Consider the following 16,472-nt stretch of genomic DNA (forward strand, 5'->3'; position numbering starts at 1 on the left):
TTTCACACTCTAGTATTTCCTGGTAATGTGTGGAGCTGTTAATTCCAGTCCTGTTCGGAAGGTTCCTGGTGTTGTACCTGAACCAGCTCTTTGCCAAAACAGGAGGAGCTCCATGTTGGGGACAGACTCTTTGTCTTGCCCTGGCCATAGGCAGGGTCTCCAAGGGTTTCCTGACCTAAATCCACACTGGGCATGATCTAGCCATCTCTTTGCCCCACACTGTGTGGGAGGAAATCTGGGCATATAGGCTGGGAGAGCACCTCCTGCACCTCCCATGGCTGGAGTGAGGAATGTGGGAGACATGGGAAATTGCTGAACATGGGGTGTTTTATAGGGACAGTTCAGAAACATTCCCTGTAAAAACAGAGCTGGGAAGCTCCTGGGAGCAGCTGAGGCAGTGGAAGGAGCTCAGCCAGCTCTTCCTGCTCCAGGGTGCTTTCGCCTTCAGGGGATTGTATAAGAACAAAGGAGAGACCTTCCTGCCTCCTTCCACTTCAGGGGGGGTTGTGGGCTCTGGGATAAGGACTGGTCCATTGCACCTGATCCAGACCTGAGGCCCTGGGGAAGGTGGGCTCAGCTGTGCTCTATTTCTCCACTGCCTGGGGCAGTGCTACACCCCCTGTGGGTGAGAGGCCACCACAGAACACACTTTGGACATGCGCTCCAAAGAAAGTATGTTACTACTCTGATTAAGGATTTAATGGTGTATTTGTCCTGGTTTAGAGCAAATTTGGAGAGAACCTCCAAAGAGGTTCCTCTAGAAAGCAGATTCAAGCTGCCCCTTCCCCAGCCAGTTCGGGAAAATATTTCCTTGGAGAAAAGTGGAAAAAACCCTTAATTTAACAGGCAAAGCATTCACCGGCACAAAAAAAAAAAAAAAAAAAAAAAAAAGAACAATGTTAAACAATAAAACCCCTTGCTGCTCCAAAAGAGATGACAAACTGAGAAAGTCCCTCCCCGGGTTGCAGCTCAGCTCACTCAGGCTCTGATCAGTCCCTCCGGTGCTGGAATTGTCGCAGGCCAGGCCCAGCCTGGTGGGCCACAGGTGCAGCTGCCGGTGCTCCCCTGGGTGTTCAGTCCAGAGCAGGTTTAAATAGTTCTAAAGAAAAAGAAAAACTATAGACCAGAGAACTTCTCTGCCTCAGCTAGCTAAAAACTGACTAAAAAGCAAAGGAGAGCTCTGGCCCGCTGTCTGTTCATCCACAGACAACACAGTCCAGGAGCAGGAATGTGGAGGGGTGAGTGCAGTGTCTAAAACAAACTGCATGCTTCTTCTCTCCCCACCACTTCGCTGTCAGAACCAATCTTAAAGGTGCAAAACTTATTTCTGGGCTAAACAGATTAATGGGGATACGAGCATCATAAAGTCACTCTAGGACATCTAATCAAACTACAATCATAGAGTCACAGAATTGTTTGCGTTGGAAGTGATTTTGAAAAGGTTTAAAGGTCATCTAGTCCAACCCCCTGCAATGGGCAGGGACATCTTCATTAATGACCTTCAAAAAATCACCCAGCACAATAACCTCACAGTCCAAATACCCCAATTTATGTTCAAGACCATAGGTCATTCCATTCAAGGGCTCCTCCCCTTTTCCATGGTGTTCAGCTTCCAACTTTGTTTTCCAGCCACAGTCCGAGGACCTTTTTTCAGGCTGGATGACATCAGGGGCACCTGAGTTCTTGCCTGGGAGAAGCTGAGAGTTAGGGCAGATTATTAAAGGTCTTTTCCAACCTAAACAGTTCTATGATTATTGTTGTTGTTGTTGTTATTAATCCTGAGATTTACTGATAGCACCAAACCTACAGAGCTGCAGCAGTTCCCCAACCATGGCATGCTCCCATTCCAAGGTCCATGTTTCTCCATATCCACAAGCTCTTGGCTCCAACTGTCTGCTGTTTTTCCATTGCCTCTGACAGGAGGAACCCATCCCTAGGAGCTTCCAACAGAGCCCTGGCCAGGTGGCTGCCAGCAGAATATGAGGATGGTGTTTCCGTGCCCCGCGGGTGGACGGAAGGAAGGCGTTTCTCTGGATTCCCCCTTCCACTGGTAAAGTTTGTGACAGTCTCAGAACACAGTGTCAGGCCTAGGGATTGTCAGTTCTAGGACAGAGTGCAGGCATCAAAGTGCTCATCCACTACCTGGAATTGTGGATCAGGTTAGAGTGGCTTAGATTCACCAGCTGCAGGGTGATGGTCTGAGAATATCCAGGGGGATCTATGAGGAATGCTTTCTAAGTCCCATGTCTTCAGGAAAAGCAAAGGAAAACTAATCTGATTGCTGCAGAATCACAGGAGGAATACAGAATTACACAATATGTTCTTTTAAATTGAGTGCATTTAAGCCAAATTATTTTACTTACCTTTTTTTTATTTGGTCTGTGGCAGTTGTTTCTGAAAAGCAATTATGCCAGAGGATAAAGTGAGCCAGGGAATCCTCAGAACAAAAAATGTATGACCAGAAATGCTATGTGGGGGTCCCTGGGTAGGTGAAGTGCTGGGGTTGTGGCTCTCATGGCACCTGGATGTGAGCAGGGACACTGTGAGATGGCTTTTGGTCACTTGAGCTTGGTGCAACAGCTGTGATGAGGAGGAGCTGGGGTTGTGTTCATGGATTTCTTGTACTTCCTAACCTTCCTCCACAGCACTGTGTCCACTTTTTCTGTAGTAATACATGGAGGTGGGAGAACTGTGATTGCTGAGTAAGGGATGAGAAGGGAGGAGGACTTCAAGATAATTTTCAGACATTCTCTGGGGCTATTTTTTCTACACTTCTATTAAAAAAAAAAGATATTTTAAAATTTGTTTTGTGTCCCTTTCCCAGGCTTGCTTAGCTATTTCCCCAAGTCCATCAAGGGACAGTCTTGACCTGGAGGTTCAGAATCCTGCCTAGAGCCAGAGCAGCACTTGGCAGCGAAGGGCACTTGGTGATGGCGACACCTTCCTGCACAGACAGATTTGGGGTTTTTTGTCTGCAAAGCACAAGAAGCGCCCTGGGAATTTTTGCTGATGACCCCGCAGCTGGGTGCGCCCATTCACACATGTCATTTCCCCTCAGTGTGTTCTGCCTCCACCCCTGCAGGTCCGACAAGTGTCCAACGAGATTGTCCGCTTCCCCCCAGAGCTGCTGCGGATGGACCAGCAGAGATCCCTCATGTTCATGCAGTGGGGCCAGTTTATTGACCATGACCTGGATTTCAGCCCAGAAACCCCAGCCAGAGTCCCCTTTGGTGGTGGGACAGACTGTGACACCAGCTGTGCCAAGGAGCCTCCCTGCTTTCCCATCCAGGTACAGGCAGCCTCCTTCTTCCAGGGGAGGAAGGGAGAGGTCATCTGCTTTCCAACCAGGAGATGTTGGTGGCTCTCATGCTCCTTGGCCGTGGAGGAATATCTCCCAGAACAGGCCAAGGAGGTCAGAGCACTCTGTGTGGTGGCAGTGCTGTGTTCCAGGGGCAGTCCCTGGGTTCAGGCACAGGCACAGACTTTGCCAGGTTTCCAGGCATTTGGCCATCTCCCTCAGCAATGTGGTTTTTCTTTGGAGCTGTTGTGCAAAGGTAGCGTGGGTGATGCCTGGAAAACAGGAAATGTCAGACAGACACTGGTGAATGTCAATGCCCCAGAAAATCCGCAGGACTTCAGTGTTCTTTGCAGGGGACAAGGGAGTGCTGAGATCTCCCAGCAGTGCCTGTGGCATTATCAGAAGTCACATCCTGGTCCCTGCTCCAGCAGATCACAGAATCACAAAAGCATTGGGGTTGGAAAAGCCCTCCAGGATCATCCAGTCCAAGCTGTGCCTCACCCCCACCTTGTCCCCAGCCCACAGCACCGAGTGCCACATCCAGGACATCCTTGGACTCCTCCAGGGATGGGCACTCCAAACCTCCCTGGGCAGCCCCTGGCAGTGCCTGAGCCCCCTTTCCGGTAGAAATTCCTGCTGATGTCCCCCCTGAGGCTCCCCTGGCCCAGCCTGAGGCCGTTCCCTGTGCTCCTGTCCCTGTTCCCTGGAGCACAGCCCGACCCCCCCGGCTGTCCCCTCCTGTCAGGAGCTGTGCAGAGCCACAAGGGCCCCCTGAGCCTCTTTTTCACCAAATCATGTCCATGTCCCTCCTGCAGCCCTGCTCTCCCACCTTTGAAGTTCTGCTGCAGCTCTGGCATCTACATGTCCTCCTAATTCCTCTCAAGGAAAACTGTGATGGGATGAAACATCACTGAGTGTTTCCCTGATATACATTTGAGAGTGCTGTAAGGAAGGGTCACAAATACTGGATGACAATTCTCTGTGGTGTAGATATGGAGATAAGGAAACTGAGCATTAAAGATGCAATCCAATTTATTTATTTTCAGGGGAAAGACTTCAGGAATCCATAGGACTTTAGGCTTCGGGCTTTTTGGGACTTGGGCTCCTAAAGCAGCATCTCTGCTGTCAATCTGACCCTTATGCCCTGTGAGAGGTCTCCTTCCTGGCTCCATCTCCTGAGCCACTCATGAATTTTCCTTTTCTCCATCTGCAGATCCCACCCAAGGACCCCCGAATCACCAACAGGAGGGATTGCCTCCCTTTCTTCCGCTCGGCGGCGGGCTGCCCGCGGGGCCGGGCGCTGCGGGAGCAGATCAACGCGCTCAGCTCCTTCCTGGACGGCAGCGTCGTGTACGGCAGCGAGGCCGCCGTGGCCGAGCGGCTGCGGGACCGCAGCAGCCGGAGGGGCCTCCTGGCTGTGAACCACAACTTCACCGACAGGGGCAGGGCGTACATGCCTTTCGGTCCCATGAGAAAGGAGCCCTGCCTCAAGGCCAGCGGGGCAGCTCGAATCCCTTGTTTTCTTGCAGGTGAGTTGGGTGCTTGCACTCCAAACCTGGAATCTGGAGCAGGCAATTCCACCATCTCCAGCTCACTTCTTTAGTTGTTTGTTTTTCTTATTTAAATAGAAAATGGAATGGAGCAAATCATGAAAGACTGAGACAGGCTGTGCTAGGTAGGAGGAAGGTCTTCACCCTCTCCAAGTCTTGTTTGTGAGGATAAACCTGGAGTGAAGGTGTCTCATCCATTCTCAGCAGCTCTGGTGTAGGGCCCAGAGTGCCCAAGCAGGCACAGCAATGGCAGCCTGGCCTGGAGGCAATGGCTGGTCTGTACTTGTCCTTGCATGGCTGTCTCCATCCCAGCAGGATGGCAACAGATGTGCAGCTACTGTGCTGGGCCACAGCAGGAAACATTTGCATGTCCCTGCTGCACTTTTGAGAGGAGCTCGGATCCCAGCTGGATTGAGGATGAGGCCAATACCAGACCAAGGTGGCCTTTTAAGGTGTGTTCCCACCACTGTGAAGGCTGAGGGAGTACTGGGAGTACTTTCCACAAGCCTGTGGGACCCCAGAGAGGAATGCTTCTGATATACCTCATGAATTTGTGTCTCCCTGGCCTATTTCTTTTGGAGAGCAGGACTTCCCAGCTGACTCTTGCTGGCTGTGGCCACACCAGGATGCTTGTGGCAGTGCTGGAGAAAGCTTCAGGGCACAACAGATCTCATCAGCTGTGGAGCTGCTTTCTATTCCCTTGGCCCCTTTCATATCTGGCCAAAGTTCCTCTGAACATCCCCATGGTCCTTGGAATCCATCAGCTCTCTCCTTTAAAGCTCATGGTGTTTCACTCTCCCTCCAGGCTCCCATAGCATTCTACCTGTCCCACGTGTTGTTCCACGTGTTCACCTGCTCCCCCAGTTCTGTGCAGGTCTCTCCTTGGTGAGGACCACGCAGGACCTGTGGCCAAAGGCAGGTGCTCAGTGAGAAGCAGAGTGGGCAGGAGCATCAGATACTTCCCAGGAGGGGCTTCTGGCCCCTGCAGACTCTCAGCAAGGAGCAGTTCCTGTTCCATGGCTGGAACAGATCCATCAGTTCTTTTATGGGAAAGTTTATCAGTCAGGCTGCATCGGAAGCGCCTTTGAAAATTCAGTGTCTTATTTGTGACTTTTCCGGTCCCTGAGAACTGGGGGAGTTTTACATGTGCAGTTGCCTCCCAGGGCTCAGTGTTTCCTCCCAGAGCTCTGTTGGAAGCTCTGGCTGGATGCATTCTGCTCAGGGAAACCTCACAGTGCTGCATTTGTTCCTCCTTCCGCAGTCCCTCACAGGCAGCCTTTGAGAGTGGATGAAAAGGGCTCTGTGCCAAGTGCAGGAGCAAATGCCTCCATTTGCTGTGGGACAAGGGGACTAAATGCAACATATTTACTTTTCTCTGAATACTTGCCTATGCTCTCATCACCTGCTTGCTCTTGTGTTTCCTGCCCCAGATGTTTGAAGAAGGATTTGATATTTTATTGTGATGCTGTTTGTTATTTATTCCTCCAAGTTGACTCATTTTGCTTTTCCTTTTACTCCCCAGAGAGCCTGTTTGTGACTGTCACCTTGCTTTGGCCACAGTTTCAGCTGGTTTGAAGGAGACCTGTTGAGTTTCAGAGCTTCCTTGGCCATCTTGACTTCCCTTTGCCCATTTGCATTTCTCTCTCGAGCTGTGAGACCAAACATCTCTGATATGGGAGCCTGGAGAGCACCTACTTGTATTTAACTTTTTAAGTTAATGCTCCCAGCCCTTCACTGAAACTTTCCCCACCTCTCTGTGATTCTCAGCACAACCAGAACAGCACCTGGCTTTTGTTGCCTCAGCAGAAATTCAGCTTTTGCCTGGTGCTGTCCAATCCTCTGTTTCCCTCTCCTCCTCTGTGTTTCTTACCCACTTTCTTCACAACACAAGTATTGAGACATCTAAAAATTCCTCTGTGTGTGCTTCCCAATGTGACTTTCCCACTCCAGTGTCGTGTGTGCCCCTCCCAGGTGACACCCGTGCCAGTGAGATGCTGGAGCTGGCCTGCATGCACACGCTCTTCGTGCGGGAGCACAACCGCCTGGCTGGAAAGCTCAGGAGCCTCAATCCCCACTGGAATGATGAGAGGCTCTACCAAGAGGCACGAAAGATCCTGGGAGCCATGATTCAGGTACCAGCCATCATCCCACCTGTCCTGGCTCTGCCTGCAGTTTCACAGGGTTCACGTGTTAGATTTTGCTCGTGCAGGGTGGCCAAAGGGTGCAGGATTCAGGGGTGAGAGGACCAAATTCTTTCCTGCAGCCCCTTTTGACCAAAGCAAAATCACATAGAGATGCCTGAAATGACAAGCACAGAGGGGCGCCTTGAATGTTTTATGTACCTCTACTGTTAAATTTACAAAGTGCTTGATGAGGTTTTTAATGGCACATTTTTGTTTGAGGAACAGACAGAAAAGTCAGAGGAAAAGCTTTTCTAACCGGTGTTTTGTACCTGATAAAAATGGTCCTGGAAATTTGGATTAAAATTCCTTGGGTTGTGAATCCCTTCCTCTCAGTGACTCCCTGCCTATGGCAGGGAATGATCATAAAGGTCCTTTCCAACCCAAACCATTCTGGGATTCTATGAAAAAGCCCCATGTGCTGGTGGAGCCAATCATGGTGTCTCCTTGGGACAGGGCTGCACCCTTTGACCACCCCACACAATCTTGAATAGCTTGACACACTACCCCAGACTTGACCCTGAATGGGATCCTGGGGTCACACAAACACCTCTGTGCTTGGGACAGCCCTCCCAAAGTCTCTTGTCCAGCCTCCAGTTTCAAGCAGGAATGGCCTCAAAGCCAGATGAGGTTTTACAGCTGGCAGGAAACCCTGGATCCTATGAGAGAAAGGGACGTGGGGTTTCTAAAGGCACTGCACCTCCTTTGAAGCCTGTCTTCTGAGCTGGTTTAACAAAAATAAAAAGCAGGAATATCAAAATTTTTATGTTTTTATGCTGTCCATTTAAATATTATTGTATTGTTGAAAAAACATGTTGGGCAAGGCAAGCATTCAAAGGATTGTCCAAAAAGCATAATCTCCATCATTGTGTTTACATCAATGGTTTCATCTTCATGCAGTATTCAGACAATTAATCCATTTTCTCCTACTGACACAGAATTTGATTTTTCTTTTTTAAATTATATTGTGCTGCCTCCTCAATATCCCAGAGAGACAAGAGAGCAGGACTGGAAATCTCTTCCGTGGGAGGACTCAGGGAGCTGCCCGTGGGTGGTGCTACCCCCGTTATCTGCCGATGTTATCTTTGCTATCTGAGGCACGAAGGGTGCAGTTCTGCCTGCCTGATGGGAGTGGTGTGGTTACAAGGAGCCAATATTGGGGAGGATTTGACAGGCTTTTATCTTCACAAAATCACAGAACCAATTAGATTAGAAAAGACTTCTGAGATCATTGAGTCCAACCTATTATTATGTTGCTCTGACCTGCCAGAGTGTTGTGGCAGAGAGAACATGAAAATCATCTTTGCTTCCACAGAAACTGATGGCCAAGACATTAACAGTTCACCCTTTCCTTGTTTCCCCCTAGATCATAACCTACAGGGACTACCTGCCTCTCCTGTTGGGATGCAGGTTCCACAGGCTCATTCCTCGCTACCAGGGCTACAACGAGTCTGTGGATCCTCGGATATCCAATGTCTTCACCTTGGCTTTTCGCTTTGCTCATGCCTCAGTCCCTCCAACTGTTGGCCGCTTAGATGAATATTACAGACCCATAACTCCTGAAATTCAGCTCAGAACCTCCTTCTTTGCTGTCTGGAGAATCATTCAAGAAGGTAAATCCTTTTCTGCAGTGTGGGTTTATTTCATTTGTCCGTTTTGCCTTCTCTGGATGAACTCCTGCTTCAGCCAAATTTAAAAGTGTTTTGTGTTCAATGTATTAAATGGCCTTTACTACCAGCTGGAGTTGTCCCAACAGAGCTGTCCCCTGTAGATGAGGGCAGCCCATCATGTTCCAAAGTGGTCTGATCGCTTCATTGCTGTGGCCTCGAAGAACATTATTCAAAGTATTTTCTTCTTAATCCTTTAAGTGCAGGGAAATTGATTCTCATGTAGTAGCTTATAATTAAATATGAGCTGTGCTTAGCCACACACTGTCCTCCCTGCACTGCGCACATGTCCCTGCTTCAGGTGGAATTGATCCCAGTTTCCCTGTGCCACCTCTGCAGGTGGGATTGATCCCTATCTCCGGAGCCTCATGGCCAACCAGGCCAAGCTGATGACACAGCAGCAGATGGTGGTGGGCGAGCTCCGGGACCAGCTCTTTGAGCAGGTTGAGAGGATTGGGTTTGATTTAGCCGCACTCAACATGCAGCGCAGCCGAGATCATGGCCTTCCAGGTAAGTCAGCTGTGGGAGCAGAGCTTACAAAGAAAAACAAGTGGAAATCAGGCATTTTTGTGATTAAACATTGAGAAGCTTCTCCAGCCCATGCTTGGCTGAAATTACTCAGGAGTTGGATTCAGTGATCCTTATGTATCTCTCCCAATGCAGGATATTCAGTGATTCTATGATGCTCTTTCCCAAACTTTTTCCTTGTTTCTGAACCACCACAGGTAAGTGGGTGGAGGTTGAGCACTGAAGGCAAAGCCTGGCTGAAGCTGCATGAGAGATGTGGAGGCAGAACACAGGTCATTGCACAGACCAGAGCTTGGTGTTCAGTGAATTGACTTGTTTCTATTGTCCAAGTGAAAAAAAATGGTAAAATAGTTCAGCAACAAGTTTGCAGGAGTGGAATTAGGGCTGTAAGTCCCTTGTGACTTCTCTGCAACTGTCTGTAGGGTCCAGCCCAGCCATGCATGACTGGAAGAGCAGTTTCCAATATGTAAAGAAAATCTCATCATAATTTCTTTACTAAATCTGTGTCCCAGAGAAAAAAACAGTCAAGCATGTCAGAACCACACTCAGGGCTCTTCAAGGTGCAAAACCAGTGTAATGGCATTGCAAGATGGTCTTGAGAAATAGATTGTTGATAGCACTTCAGAGCTGGCTCCTGAGTGGGTCCTTGCACAACAGTGTCATTATGCTGAGGTAAGAGCCCAGAGCTGCTGTGTAAGCAACATCCTGAGAAATGCAATAGGGCTCATGTTTGAAACTGGGATGAAAACTGAGCTGGATCCATGAGTTTTAAGCCCAGTCAGAGGCTTTGCAGTACATCCAGGGTCATCATGAGCTCACGGGATTGCTCTGCCTTGGCCACAACATAAGGTTGTGATTTTTCCATGCTTTATTGAGAAAAACTATCATGCAGACCTGATCAGAACCACAAATCCTGGGTTTCCAGACCTGACATGGTGGGAGTGACGTGTTTCTAGTGAATTTGGGCTTAGCTTTAGGTCTCAACCCACCTATGAATGCTGTATTCCCTTATATTAGACATCCACGAAGGTGGTGATGGCATAGCAAGGTCAAAAACCCTCCCTAATTAATTTTCTGATTAAGCAAATGCTCAGTGTCCTGGAATTGTTTGATAGTAGTGTCATCTAGGCACCATATGCTGTGTCTTTTGCTCCCAATGCTCCCTGTTTTTTAGACATAAGACAGTAGGTTTGGAATGGATATCAGGAAAAAATTTTCCTGTCAGGTTGGTGAGGCCCTGGCACAGGTTGCCCAGAGAAGCTGTGGCTGCTCCATTCCTGCAAGTGCTCAAGGCCAGGCTGAATGGGGCTTGGAGCACCCTGGGATAGTGGAAGGTGTCCCTGCTCATGGCAGTGGTGGAATGAGATGAACTTTATTATCCCTTCCAATCCAAATTGTTCCATGATTCCATGACATCCTGCTTACAGCAGAGGTGTTTGCTGCAGCATCATCTCATCTCCTCCACCAAGATGCAGAATTATGCACCAGTTGTGGCACAGTGGATTTTTGGCTGTTTACAGTCCAGAAAAATTAGTCCAGCTGGCAAAGTCTAGTGGCTGAAGTAACTTGGGCTGTGTGGAGTGGGTGGCTTGTCCCCATGGCTGGACAGGGATCAGCTGTGGAGAAGGGCTTGGTTATTCTCCTGTTGTACAGAGAGAGGGGCCATCAACATCTTGTCCAGGTTCTCTTTCAGTGAAGTCAGCATCAGTTGCATCCCTGCTGAGTGGAGCAGAACATTGCTGGAAGGTGGTGATACAACTCCCACTTGCAAATACAGGCTCTCCAAAAACAGGCAGGGGGAGCTGGCTCTGGAGGAGTGGGAAGGCAGTAGCATTAACAGAAATATAGAAAAATGTTTTAAACATTTTCATGCCTTACTGGTGTCCCAGCTTTGGGAAGGAGAGGGAAAAATGTTTCCAGGAGGGGGTAGTGCATCACTGCTCTATCTGCTCTGACATTCAATTATTTGCAGGTTACAACTCCTGGAGAAAATTCTGTGGGCTCTCAGAGCCCTCTGGAGTGAAGTCACTTGGGCACGTGCTGAGGAATCGGAACCTGGCAAGGAAATTCCTGAAGCTCTATGGGACACCAAAGAATATTGACATCTGGATTGGGGCCCTTGCAGAGCCCTTTGTGAAAGGAGGCCGAGTGGGGCCCCTCATGGCCTGTCTCATTGGCACCCAGTTTAGGAACATTCGTGATGGGGACAGGTAAGAGGAGAGCTAGGTATCCCAACCCCAGCACACAGGGAGTCTGGAGTTTATGCAGATTTCTTCATGATCTTCAGATCTGAAAACTACTCCGGTTGTTTGTTGCTTTTTTTTATTAAATACTCCTTCAAAAGTTTCATTCTCTTTGTAGTCATGTTCTTATTCCCTGTCTGATGACTGAGGTCCTGGGCTGAGATCCCTTCCCAGCAAAGTGATATCTCACTATTTCTTCTTCCCTCCCCCAGTTCTGAACTGGAACCCTCAGCTCTGACATGTGGCAGTGTTTAATCTTTGCTTGTGATGGATGTGGTGGGTTGGAGTTTTCTTGTCAGCCAAAATCACTTCAGCAGTGCTGAGGTTTCAACACACCTGAACTCCTCCTCCTCCTCCTCCTCCTCCTTGAGGTTGCTCAGGGGCTTCAGGTGCAGCAGTGAGTTACATTCCCCATTTTAAGCTGGAATTCTGAAGCAAGATCCCTGTACCTGCCAGCAATATTGCCTGAAAATAGGATCACAACCCATCTTTTTGGGAAACACTTCTGCTGAGAAATACTTAGTACGAGCTCAAACTCCAGGATGAGGAGCTTAGGGTCAAACAATCTGTTGCACATGTAGAAATCCTGTTCTTATGGCAGGAAACAAACCCTTTTCTAAAAAATCGAGTAATTACAGGGCTTGTTCCAACATGGCACTCATTTGGCTGTGACCACAGCCTGTGCACAGTCTGTGCAAACTTTCCTATTTGAAAGAGGGTACCTATGCCTCATCTGAGGACAATTAATTCAATTGCAGCTTTGTTACCTGTCCATGGCCAAAAGAAAAGCAAAGTAATTGTGGGAATCTTTAAAATCAGAGGGTTTGGGGAAAGCTGCAAAAGGCAGGCCTCAGAGACAGCAGAACTGTCATTGAAGCTAAGCAGTAGTCATAGGATTTGTCAGCAGAAAAATTATATAAGTAGAAAGGAAAGGACAAATAGAACAATGGTCTCTGTATCAATGGCTTGTCTAGAAGAACTGCCAAAGCTACAGCAAAGTAGATCTAGCCGGATGTTTGGAAGTTCTAAGCTTAAGAATGGAGCTCTGTGCATTGTATCTTAAGGCTCACAAGCAGGTCTTTTCTTCGAAAGAAGCAAGCATTGTTTTAACCACAGGTACGTGTGCTTCTAGCGATTGGATAGAACCACTGTCAAGATGCTTTTGCTTTGTGGGATTGGTGAAAAAACTTGGAAAGGAAGTTGTAACATGAAGTTCTTTGTCTGCTGCTGGGGACGTGAGCTGCTGGCAGCTTCCCATTGTCATCAGCATGTCATCAGACTGATGCCAGAAAATACAACAGCTTGAGACGCCGTCCCCAGCAGTCCCATCCCTTTTGTCATTTGTACACAGACCCTGACCGGCGATAAACTGTGCCTGTGTGAGCATTGAACTCACGACCTTCAGATTGTGAGACTAACAATTATCCAATTGTTGAGTCAGGGGTCTTGATTTAAATAACAGAAATTCAAATTTGTTCTTGGCAGAAGAAATTAGTGTTAATGGGAATTAATATTGTGGGAGTCATCAATGTGAAGAAGGCAGAAGGCAAAAATCTGTTGTGTCTTCTTTCTCCTTCAGGTTTTGGTGGCAGAACCCTGGGGTTTTCACTCCTCGCCAACGCTGTTCACTGGCCAAAATCTCCTTGTCACGAATAATATGTGACAATACCCACATCACTAAAGTATCAAGGAATATCTTCCAGGCTAACAGATACCCCCGTGGCTTTGTGAGCTGCAGTCAGATCCCAAAGCTGGACCTCAGACCCTGGAAGTCAAAGAGCACTGAGGAGCAAGGTACGATCTGCAAACCGCAGCAGGTCATGCCTGCAGACACCTGTGAAAGCCAGACCCTGGGGTTTAAAACTGAGCTCCCTAACATGGAGCTGGACCTGTGTGTCAGGTACAGCTTTAGATGCTCCAGTTCACTAGGTGTACTTAGAGTGGCTCCTACAAAATGCAGATTTTCTGGCAGAGCAAGCCAAGTGCCCTGTTCTGGGAATTTTTTCTAACAAGGAAAGGCTGAGGGAGCTGGGGCTGCTCAGGCTGGAGAGGAGCCCCAGCTGAGAGGGGCCCTCAGCCCTGGGTGTCCCTGTGTGCAGGGAGGGGCAGAGCAGGGCCCAGGCTCTGCTCCAGGCCCAGCAGTGGCACCAGAGCCACGGGCAGGGCCTGAGCCCAGCACTGCCCCTGCCCAGGAGGCACAACTTCTGCCCTGGGCAGTGCCCAGCCCTGAGCAGGCTGCCCAGGGAGGGGCTGGAGTGTCCCTCAGCGGGGATACTGCAGAGCCCTGTGCACACAGTGCTGTGCCCTGTGCTCTGGGATGGCCCTGCCTGAGCAGGGAGGTGCCACCAGGGACCCCCTGGGCCCCTTCCAGCCTGAACCATTCTGGAATTCTGGGATTTTTTTTCTAAATAATAGACTTTCCATTTAGTTCTTCACTATTGATGCCAGGGTTTACTCCATGGGAAACAATGCCCAGACTGGGAAGGGTGCTCTCTCTGTCTGTCTGTCAAGATGCTGTTTGTCAGCACATCCTTGTAAGGCCAAAAGCAACTCAGCATTTGAAAATTAATTCCCAGTCTGTGGAAGGGTTTCTGGTTTTGATCTCTGCTTGTACAGTTGTCACCTATTTTTACACTATTTCTGTCACCTGCCTTAAAGATTTGTAAAATTCTTAAGATCTAACTCCTTCCAAAATGCTCCCTGAAAACCCTGGGAAATAGTTGTAGGGAAGAGTGGCTCTCCCTGGAGAAGTGCAAGCTGTTCCAGTGTATTTTCCAAACAAAACATCCTTGCTTTCCCCTGACAGTCAGGTCCTGCCACACTCTCATAATACCAAATTTTGATCCCTCCTTTCCAGCCTAACCTGTGGAAACAAATCCCACAAGGTATCAGGGAGATATGGCAGGTTCTTATCTATTAACACAATGCTTTTTATCTTCTCTAGAAAAAGATGCTGGTGACTTTAAATGCTGAATGTTGAGGATTTCCCAGATGTCCAGACTTGGGAAGCTGCTGAGGTGGATTATTAATTTTTACTGTGTTTATGCTTTCACTGCCTGCAATGTTTGGGCACGGTTCCGTCATTTGCTCAGCTTGATTTGCATGAAGCCTGAAGTGGGATGCAGCCCAGGAATAAAAGAACTTAATGAAGAGATATCCCAGATCTGTGAAATTACTCAGTATCACAAAGCCAAGTGAAATGAGTTGTCCAGAGGCTGATCCCAAGTCACACCAGCTGCTGGCTTAGGCCATGGAACCATACAATGCTTCACCAAGATTTATCATCAAACACATTTTGGACCTTTCTTTTAACATTTTCAACCCCCAAAGAATGATCAAGGCATTGGAATAACAGTAGATTTTTGTTCCCCATTTCTTTTTATTTGAAAGTAATGAATTCATCAATTTTCAGAGAAAATGTACTAATGGTAGGATGCTTCTGACAGAAGAAGAAATAGCTGTCCTGGACCCCAAACACACTGTCCTAAAATCCTCTGTGTCAGGTTTTGCTCCATTATGGAAGGAAGAAATTTGCCACATGGGTGAAAGTTTTCTCACTATTATTTCCCATAGTCCAGAATGCCCAAAACATCCTCTGATGTGACAGAAAAATTCCTGAGGCCTGGCATGAGCCAGAGTGACTCAGCACTGTAGAGCTGGTGGGATGTGGCCTGGCAAAGATAAAAACAATCTGAACATACAAGAAAGTAATAACTATTCTGGTTTCAATCCAGCTTTTCCCCTTTTCCTGAAAGGGATCAAACCCACTACCTTCCTCTGTAGTCTGCGATATTCCTGTTATTGCTTAATAAATTGCAATTTTGGGCTGAGGCCAAAATGTTCTTTACATTTCATAAAAGGTGCAGCAACCATACGTGAGTGGAGGATGGTGGTAGGTTTTCTGTGGGAATATTGGGAAAGGGCAGTTCCAGAAGCTGTGTGTTGTTAATGAAAGAAGGTATTTCTTGCTGAAGCCTCTGACCCCAACTCCTGTGTGAAAGTCAGCACTGATGGGTGGGAGGTATTGACTGGGGTGTCCCAGTCTCTCCAGCTCTGGTTTGCCATTCCTGGTTGTCTAATTGTGGCATAGCCGTGTGTCTGCTCAGCCCATCTGGGACAGAGTATCATTCAAGACCTGTCAAATTCAGCAGTTCCCCTCTGGGGGAGGATGTGACTGGCTCAAAATCACCCGCAAGCCCTCTGTGTGCACTGAGCACAGACAGCTGATTTTTTTCTTTCTAGCCAAGCTGAAATTTGGACAATTTGACTTATTTATCAACTTGATCAAACATATGCAATGCTGGTACACCAACATGGGGACTATCCACAGGGTGCCTGGCATGTGCCTGCCTTGGCCAGTGGAGATCCTGAGGTGGGGGCTGCCTCCTGCAGGAGCTGGGATGGGATGGTTTGCCTTGATCAACCTCTGCTGCTGGTTTCAGAAGGGCATCTCTCCCTCCCAGCTCTGTTGAGGCCTCATTCACTTTCTTTCTCACCAGCAGCCTCCCCCAGCTGGATGTCCATCCCAAGTTCGTCCTGTCAGGTCCTTCTCCCAGTGCCAACTACATTTTTCCTCAGTGGATCCCCACCAAGGTGGTCAGTGGGATGCAGAGACAGGCTAAGAAAGCTGGATCTGCTCAGTTTGAAGAATGAGAGTGGGAGTGATTTATGTCTCTCTAAGGAGTAGCTGTGAAGGTAGACACTTCCCAGGGGCTCGCGGGGAAAGGACAAGAGGTAACAGATGCAGGTTACAACAAAGGAAGTAATCTTCAGACAAAGACAAATATTATTCCCTGTGACAGCGGTGTGATGCAGACACAGGGATGAGAGAAATCTTGGAATCTCCAATCTTGGGTATTCTTCCAAACTATCTAGGCCTTGAGCAAGCTCTCTGGATTTTCAGTTAACCCTGCTGTGAGTAGTGGTTGACCTGCAAACCTCCTGATGTCCTTCTCCACTTCAATTTTCCTGTGATTTACAGTGATAAACTGTTGTACTTCCTAGCC

General features: G+C 48.3%; 1 protein-coding gene across 1 annotated transcript in view; it reads left to right on the plus strand.

The window, feature by feature from the left end:
- The window catches only part of LOC115911762 (eosinophil peroxidase-like), a 22,132-nt gene extending 6,013 nt beyond the window's left edge, over nt 1-16,119 (plus strand). The window contains exons 6-15 of the mRNA XM_030962958.1: nt 1,921-2,050; nt 3,083-3,289; nt 4,512-4,827; nt 6,820-6,980; nt 8,395-8,641; nt 9,035-9,205; nt 11,196-11,433; nt 13,046-13,260; nt 15,709-15,838; nt 15,966-16,119. Of these exons, the coding sequence (XP_030818818.1) occupies nt 1,921-2,050; nt 3,083-3,289; nt 4,512-4,827; nt 6,820-6,980; nt 8,395-8,641; nt 9,035-9,205; nt 11,196-11,433; nt 13,046-13,260; nt 15,709-15,838; nt 15,966-16,119 (1,969 nt within the window). The remainder of the gene's footprint in view (nt 1-1,920; nt 2,051-3,082; nt 3,290-4,511; nt 4,828-6,819; nt 6,981-8,394; nt 8,642-9,034; nt 9,206-11,195; nt 11,434-13,045; nt 13,261-15,708; nt 15,839-15,965) is intronic.
- Nucleotides 16,120-16,472: the final 353 nt, after the last annotated feature.

The sequence above is a fragment of the Camarhynchus parvulus genome, chromosome 19 (assembly GCF_901933205.1).
Source record: "Camarhynchus parvulus chromosome 19, STF_HiC, whole genome shotgun sequence".
Lineage (NCBI taxonomy): Eukaryota > Metazoa > Chordata > Aves > Passeriformes > Thraupidae > Camarhynchus > Camarhynchus parvulus.